The sequence below is a fragment of the Propithecus coquereli genome, unplaced genomic scaffold, assembly GCF_000956105.1.
Source record: "Propithecus coquereli isolate 6110/MARCELLA unplaced genomic scaffold, Pcoq_1.0 Scaffold10, whole genome shotgun sequence".
Taxonomy (NCBI): Eukaryota; Metazoa; Chordata; class Mammalia; order Primates; family Indriidae; genus Propithecus; species Propithecus coquereli.
The window spans coordinates 11,449,214-11,458,414 of record NW_012133858.1 but is presented as its reverse complement, the minus strand read 5'-3'; the positions used below and the strand labels follow the sequence as shown (position 1 = coordinate 11,458,414).

General features: G+C 39.1%; 1 protein-coding gene across 1 annotated transcript in view; it reads right to left on the bottom strand.

Moving 5' to 3' along the window:
* Positions 1 to 220: 220 nt before the first annotated feature.
* The window catches only part of MB21D2 (Mab-21 domain containing 2), a 155,298-nt gene continuing 146,317 nt past the window's right edge, over positions 221 to 9,201 (bottom strand). The window contains exon 2 of the mRNA XM_012640294.1: positions 221 to 3,038. Within this exon, the coding sequence (XP_012495748.1) occupies positions 1,774 to 3,038 (1,265 nt within the window). The 3' untranslated portion in view covers positions 221 to 1,773. The remainder of the gene's footprint in view (positions 3,039 to 9,201) is intronic.

Here is a 9,201-nt window from a genome sequence, read left to right as displayed (position 1 = left end):
CTGGGGATAAGGTCATTTCCTGCAAAGGACAAAGACTATATATGGAAGACAAGTAGACACTAGTAAAAAAATTGGGGAAAGAGGAACAATGAATATTGGATGTTCACTGTATGCATATCTGGTCTGAAAGACAGCAGCAAGGCCATGGATGTATTTACTAAAAATTACTATTAGTGTTACTAACAAGAAAACAATTCCAAATTACAAATGAACAAAAAAATTTCAAGGCCAGTATGTTTCTTTTTATTATTATTATTATCGTGTTTGACTTAAGATGGTTGAATGGTCTCATTTTCATTTAAAAGCATTACATTAATTCCCATGCAAAAACCCAAAACCACATATCTGATCTCAATTGGCCAAAGTCCAACCTATCAGTCTGGACATTCAAGACCAAAACCAAGATGTTGCTTGGCCTTTCCATTAGTAGACATCATGGTGTCCTTTGAGAGATCAGCAGACCCTGACCCCTCAAACACTGCTTTGCCATGAGTCCATACCAAAACAGGGGCCAAAGCCTTGCAGCACCTAAACCTGGCAAGTAATTTCATTCATGAAGACAGGACACCTCTATAACAAGCCTGCCGCCCACAGATATTTCCTGGTTCCTGCTCTATGCAAAATCTGCTTTTGAACAGACATGGGATCTTCTATTTGGGGATTATAAATTCTACCTGCCAGTTTTCCTCAAAACTCTCGGGAGAATTAAAGAGACTTTACAAAAAAGCATACTTCTATACCCCAAAAGAAATAAATACAAAGACACCTACTTTATCAAGTATACATTTTCCCCAGCTTTAGATAGCGTCAATTAATGGTACAAAGCTTTAAAAACTTTTCTAGTTTGACGGGAACCAGGAATCACAGAGGGCAAAACAGGACCCCCAATTAAAGGAGAACTAAACAAATGCAAAGAATCATTCCACTAATAGAGTGAAATGGGCTAAATGAAAAAACGATAGCACTTCAACAGTGATGTTAATTTATACTGAAACACATTTTGCAATTCTGACAATGGCAAAGATTTCATTAGTGCAAATAATAATTATGATGGTATGTTCTTTAATAGGATTTAAATAAGGCTTCAAATAATTACATATGCTAAACTAACATTTGGAAACTTTAATTCTGTTTGGAAAACACACCCTCCAAATCATCCAATGTTCTCTGATTTGAGGACAATTACATTCAATGAAGTTGCTCCAAAGCACAATTTGTAGCATTCTCACTTTCAAAGCTTACATTGTCTGGTGGAAACAGGGAAAACTACTCTGGCCACTGGTCAAAAGAAATAAATTCAGCTAACCTGCCAGGTAGTTCCCCACTTCATATGATTCTCAAAAATCAGTAGTCATGAAAGCTCTTTAAAAAAGAAAGACAAAAAAAAAAAAACAATAATAGAATCCTTAATTGTCAAAGAGTTTCGTTTCCCCATAAACAACAAATTTGCACAAAGTGCAAAACAGAAAAAAAGCAAGAGGATTCATGGGCATTTTCATCTATGGCTCAAGTTCTCCTTAAAAAAAAAGAAGCAACCAACAAACAAAACTTTGTGACAGTAACTACAAAAATTAAACAACAACAAAATCAGAGGCAGAATATGAAATAGTAATATACTGTTTCAGAGCCTGCACCATCCTGCAGAACCAGGAAACTTAAAATTTGTTTTTAACAAATCCAATTGAGGCTGGATATGTAAAAAACAGAAAGCATCACAAACCACACTACACATTATGAGAGTTTTAGAACCAGGGGAAAAAGTCAGCAAAACACTCAGAAAAATTTGTCATCAATTCTGAAATGGGGCCTTGTGACATCATCAGGGTTGATAAAGACAGAGATTGACTTTCCCGGGTTCTCAGTCACGAGCTGCTGCAGTTTTTTGGCCAAACGGTCATCAGGCTGGTTGGGGTCCCCTCCATCGGACTGCGGGGAGGGGATGCTGGTGGTGCTACCTCGCCTCTGGAGCTCCAGCGTCAGCCGGTTGGCCGCCTTGACGTGCTCAATGGCGGTGCGCAAGTGCTCTGCCGGGTCTGAGCGTACAGAGGAGAGCTTCCGGGCGTGGAGCATGACTGTCTCCTCTGACAGGTGTTCCAGCATGTTGCACTGAGGGATGAAATAATTGGGACACATCTTGTTGACCAGACAGTGTTGCAGGTCATCAATGAGGCCCAGCAGAAAGTGGGCTGCATAGTCTTCTTGAGCCAAGTAGTTGGCAGGAAGTCTGTCGCAGGCCCAGAGCATCATGCTCCGCAGGTGATAGGGGCTGATAGCCTTGGGCCGGGACAGCAGTTTAATGATGATGGCTTTGCAGGCCTGATAGGCCTGCATGAGGCTGCTAGAGATACATTTCTTCAACTGCACCTCACTCCTGGCAAAGGACAGCCGCCACTCATTGTCCTTCTTACCCTTGTAGGAGCAAGCAGGCACCAAGTAAAACCCACTGATGACCTCTTCCTCAGTAATCTTCCCATCCCAAAAGTGGTTCTCCATGAGCCAGCTCTGGGCCACTGCAGGCCAACCTTTGAAAGACACCACAGGGACAATATCGTACAACATGCGACTGCTCCCTACACCCAGAATGATGGAGATGATAGTCCCATTTTTTTCTACCTTTTCTACCTTTGGCATCCCCCGCTGGGGTTTCTTCTGTATCTCTGACAGTACGATGCTGATGGAGTCATAGAACCAGTCGGCCACTTTGGTAGGGGAGAAGAAGTAGTTGGTGGCACCATTGATGTGATCTACGATGGTGCAGCAGTCCTTCCATTTACTGATCGTCCCTTCGTCAAAGAGCCGAAGGCTCAGCCAGGAGTGGCACAAGGCTGAGTGGCGCATATCGAGTGTCACAGGCTGATTACGGTCATGCAGCTTGAGGGCTGGCACCAAAAGGGTGAAGTCCATATCGTAGTCAGTCCCCCGGGCATAGACATTAAGCTCATCTAGGTCCAGGTCCACCACACCTTCCCGGACTCCTCCAGAGAGTAACAGGTACTCATTAGCCACTGGAAGTTTTTGGTCCAGCTTTTGCACCATTCCTAGAAATACAAAGAGAAAACAAAACTATTTTAGGAAGCACAGACAGTCTTAAGCATTAATGTAAAATTCTCTGACCTTCCAAGATGCAAAATTCATCATTAGTACAAAACCAGATCTTGGGCTGCTGCACAGACCCAGCTGACGGTACTTTTTCACCAGTGCTAGAATCTACCCTTTTCCAAGTGGAAGAACCACAGTAGTTTTTTCTCTCACAGTGAAAACCAATATTATTTTTCAATCATAAACCAGGGTTCCCCGGTCATCACATCAGTTAACAGTATGTCATCCATCCACTCAGTCAGCCAGGCTAAAAATTTCAGTAAGTTTCCACTCTTCCTTGCCCTTTGTACTACCAAATCTTACCTATATAACCTCTGCCAGGGTTTCTCACTTCCTTCCCTGTTCCCCATCTCTGCTGCCATCATGAGTTTAGGCCCTTTTTGTCTCTTACCAAAGCTGTCTCCCTCCTCCAGGCTCTTCCCCTGTAAACTTGTCTCTGTACCAGCAGTTCTCAATGTGGGCTGCAGACACTGCCAAGGGGCATCGAGGTCATAACTCTTTTCATAATAATACTAACACATTATTTGACTTTTTAACTGTGTTGACACTTGCATTGATGGCACAAAAGCAACAGAGAGTAAAACTGCTGGTACCTTAGCACGAGCCAAGACCGTGGCAGCAAACTGTACTTGCGGTCAGTAGCTTCTTTACTACTGACATGCACTAGCAATTAAAAAAAAAAAAAAATTCCAGTTTCACTTAAGAAAATCCTTGATGGAGAAGAAAAATCATTTATTTTATTAAATCTCAACTTCTGAGCCATTATAAAGACTACCTTCCTAATAGTTTGTGTGATGAAATGGCAAGTAACCATAAAGCCTCTCTGCCTCATACTGAAATTTGACAGTCTCAGGAAAAGCACTCATGTAACTGAGCTGTGAGCTGAACTCGCTTCTTTGTTCACGGAACACCATTTTTACTTTAAAGAACAACTGATAAACTCTGGCTATTCAGACTTGGGTATTTGGCAGACATTTTCTTTAAAAATGAACAAAATAAGCCTGGCTTCAAGAAAGCAATGATAATATTTATTGCCAATGATAAAATTGAAGCTTTCAAAAGAAAATTAAATTTTAGAAAACTCATATCCTGCACCATGAGCTTGACATCTTCCCAAATTGTGTGTGTTTCTGATGAGATTGGGGGCAATATTAATGAATACGATTTTTTGATAAGATTGTGAGTCCTTCAAGATGAGCACCATTTCTCAGATATGTATTACGTACAGGGTCTTCACTCAGTAGGCACACAACTGATGCTATGATGAAATGATAAAACAACAAATGTATGAAGTTATTAGGTGGATGGAATTAATAGATGGAATTAACACGAGTACTTAAATAAAGGCTAGACTTAAATGTTCCACGAACAACGTACAAATTTACCCCAGCCTCCTGTCTTTGTATTATATACTTGTTTATGCTTCATTATCTGATGAACTACTAGCATCACTCTTTGTAATTTATTTAACAACTTTCCCCCAAAGATCACAAAGATGTTTGTGATCTTCGTGAGGAACTAATATTCCATTACTCATTGTAATTATTAATACTTTGAATCAACGTAATTTATTGTTTATAGGACAATCTCAAAGCAAATAAATAAACCATGTATATGTGTTGTGTCACCATTATTGGTATAGACTGAATATCTGTGTCCCCTCTATTCATATGCTGAAATCCTAACTTCCAATGTGATAGCACCAGGACGTGGGGCCTTTGGTAGGTGATTAGGCATAAAGATTCAGCCCTCATGAGTGGGATTAATTTCCTTATAAAAAGACCTCAGAGAGCTTCCTCACTCCTTCTGCCATGTGAGGGCACAGCGAGAAGGCTGCTGTCTATGAACCAGGAAGGGGTTCTTCACCAGACACTGAATCTGCCAGCACCTTGACACTGGAATTCCCAGCCTCCAGAACTGTGAGAAATAAATTCCTGTTGTTTATAAGTTATTCAGTCTATGGTGCTTTGTTATAATGGCATGAATGAACTAAGACAATTATTAACATATAATATTTTAACATTTAACACTCATTTATAAAAACGTGCTCTTTTTCATTCTTTAGAATCCTATTTTCCAAACCACATTAATATAACAATGAAAATATCTTTTGTTTAGGACCATTTCCTTACACTTATATAGGAATATAGCAAGTTATCATTGATTTTCTTTTAAAAAAATCAAAATCAGTAAGTTATCCAACATTATAGAGTCGGCAATTCATCGGAAAGAAAATCTAGCACACCTGATTTCTTGGGCTGCTCCTCACACTGTCTGTATGTAATAAGCCATGCAGGTCCCTCTTCAATAAAGGACTTATCACAACTGCTCAAGTACAATTCCTTAAGGCAAAATGCCACGTTAACCAAGGTCACGTCCTGTGGCTGGGGTGGGAGTTGGGGGTGCACATCCCGTAACCGATTAGTGTGAGAGTGTCCCCGGCTTAGGAGACTCTGAAGGGCTGTTCGCACCAGGAGTTCCCAGCACGGTCAGCTGAGGCTAACGATGAGCCCGCAGGGAAACCTGACTCCTCCTTCTACTTGATCCTGCTTCCTTCCCTCCCTTCCCCAGGTGTAGAGCCCAAGATGTTCCTTAATAAACATTCTGACTCCATTTCAGAGGCTGCTTCCTGAGAAACCCAACATACTATACTACATACTACCCAAGCAGAAAAAGGCTTCATTATAAATCCAGTATGGAAAATTTATTTTCCTTTTTCAAGTGTTTTTTAAAGCCAAACTTAATCAGGATGGAAAGTTCTCATAAACATCAAGACAAAGATCCGTTACTCAATGGTCATCATGTTTTAATATTAACCTCATTTTTATAACGTAACAAATACTACTATCCCAAGTGTTAGCTGTACCTATGAAAGGATAGGATTGATTTCTCAGATTCTAGAATAGGTTGTGAAAATCATTTTCATTATTTTCTGAACCCACCTGTAGTTACAACTACTTTCAAAGAGATATATTGACAATGAAATAACTGGCTCTTCATTATTTCAAATATTCTTTCATTCTAGTTATTGGAGTGCCATAAATATACATGAGAAAACCCATGAAATACTGTATTGTGGTTAGTAAATAAGATCCTAATCAATTAAAGTGGTACTGTTATTTGAGTACCACATTATTGTTCCCTTGGGCATAAATAACTCAAAATTTTGTATGTCCTTTTGTCCTAGAAAGCAGCAAACTGGCTCTGGAAACACGAGCTAAGACCTGTCTATATAACCAGAGTAACTTTTGCATTAACAACCTAGAGATCATTTGTCTACAAAAGTGCCACTGAATTTTGCCTATCACAGTTCAGATTGGTTAGTTTTAGGTAAAGATGTAGCTAAAACTCCCTTCTGCCCTCTGCTGGATTAAAGAAGTTTTAACTTATTTTCACTTGGTATATATACTAGAACATTCCTGCCAGTGATAATTCTTTTTCCTCTCAACTGCTGTTTATACACCTAGTTGAAATGTTGACTCTTCATTCGAAAGAGCCAATATAAAGTATTTGTCTAAATTCTAATACTTAGGAGTTGGGGTAATTTTAGACACTTCTTGTTATTCCCTTTAAAGTGAAGAAAGAACTTCAGCAGCAGAGAGAATATTGCAGACATTCATTTACTAAGCTCCTAGAAGTTAGAAACAAAATCCCTAAGGTCACCTTGTTCCAGGAGCTAATCCCTTGCGATATCCCCATTTCTATTTAGCCTTCCTGAGCCCATTAGCAGGCAGTTTTATAAATGATTTGGTAACATAAACTGGAGCCTTTCCCAACGCTATAGAAGCCCAAAGATCCTCCATGAAAACTTTCCTGGGCTAAGTCTAAGCGAAAACAAGCTGGCATCAGCTATCACAGCAAATGGACTGACATGCAACAAAAACACAACAAGGGAGGGAAACACAAATGGTGGGAGGGAAAAAGATGGAGGAGGAAAAAATTTCAACTGCACACTTGGGCTGTAAGGATCAATTTCAGCAAGTGCGATCTCTGAACTGATGCAAGGACTTCTGTGTAATTAAAGGAAGGTAAGATCAAACAACTCTGTTTAGCTATTAGTTAGATCATCCAAAGCCTCGAGTGGGAATAAAAGGAAGATGGACATAAACCACTTGGCTTGCTAGCAGCAAAGACAAGGTGAGATGGAGAAACAGCTTATTCTCCTGGGTGGGGGGCTCTTCTTTTCATGGAAACATTGGCACATGTTTGCTCTTAAAAACAGTAAAGTAAAACTGCCTCTCAGTTTCCCTTACTGTAATTCTCCACTGTTTGGTTTTGATTAATTTCATACTTTCTACTTAAGAAGACCTTAATATTACTCTTTTATACAGATACTGGGGTCCTGAGTTTAAGGAATGAGTTGCATGTCATCCTTTTAATTCTTTGCTGATTATTTAGAATATGAAGTGAAAAATAGAACTCTGTCCCTAATTCCCTTATGTTCTAGTAAATAAAACTTTATCACATTCCGCTGAATTCAAATTGCTAACCTCCATCATTCAAACATATAATGCCAGATTGTTAACACCAGAGAGCAAGAAACTAAGTATCATTTTCTTTGTCAGTCTCCCACCTTCACAACCCCAACCCACCAGACATGTGAGAACTCAACTAGATAGTTTAACTCAGCAAAGAAGTGAAAATAGTACTTGTATAGATCCCTTTAAAACACACACACACACACACACACACGCACGCACACACACACACGCATACTCCCTTAACTATGCTGAAGAGAGAAAAACCTATAAAAGAGATATTAATAAAACTTTTATATCTTGTAATTAAACTTACAAAATTAGATGACTTTTATTTCTTTATACATCTTTGACTATATATACACATGCATACATATATATGACCTCTATGGTCCTGAATATCTCAATAATATTCATTGTTTCATATAACAGAGTTACCTTTCTTGGCCCCAACTCACTGGCACACACCAATGACAGCACCTTATCATGGCAGTGATTTTTAATGGTTGGAAGGGTACAGAGTGGGATGATGTTGACAGAGTCCTTCTTTGATTTTAATGTATTCCCTGGGGCAACACTCTTCTTGGTTGACAATAAATGGTATAAAATCTTCCTATAAAATATTATGATTTATGCTTCAAAAGAGGAAATATTTTTTCAAGCTTACCTGACATTCTGAGAAACATCTGCAATGTAGGCGTGGCTACCTTTTCCTAACAAAGTCACTAATATATGGAATTCTTAATGACCCAAATTTGAGAAAGATTTTTATAGCATTTTCCTCATTCATGCCCAGAAACCACCTGTCTGAAGTCCCTCACTTTATAGGTGAAAAAAACTGAGGTTCAGAGAAAAGAAATAACTCATTCAAGGTCACACAGCCTTAGTGACAGAGTATCAGCATTGTCTTATTCCCAAATTTGCTGAGAAGGTCAGAATGGCATAGAAATACTGTTCTCCCTATGACAATGACCTCCCTTGACATGAATGCAGAATGAATTAAAAGGGAAGTAGCAGAGGTCAAACAGCAAAGTGACTGCTGCGCATTTCACTGGTCAAAACTTTTCGTGTGACTTTGGACAAGCGGCAGAACACATCTGACTATCCCCCTTGTTCATAAGGAAGAATGGACTGGATCTGCCTTGAAAGACGCCATTAGTATCCCCAAATAGACTGTAAGATGCTGGAAACACAGAAGCCATCAATGGAGCCTCCCAGCTTTTCGATAGTCTTCTGAGTGATCAATAAAATACACAATTATGGTAATATGTTTTATAAGTCAAAGAGTCAGTTTTGTTTTGCTTAATTTCAGAGACTACTGCATGTAGTTTTATTTAATCTTTTAGAAAACTATTAATTCATACACACTAATGGTAATGCTCTATTAACCAGAATTTATGTACAGTAATAGGACCAGTTCAAAAGATGCCTCCTCAAAGAAGTCTTCCTTGATCATTCCCAATTTGGATACTGATATGTGTTGCAAAAGCATTGGACTTGGAATAAGACAGGTTTGGGCTTGGATCCTAGGTTTGTTATTTACTATTTAAAGTAAGGTGACAAGTTACTTAACCTCTCTGAGCTTCCAATACCTTATCTATTAAAAATAAACTGCCCAAATTAA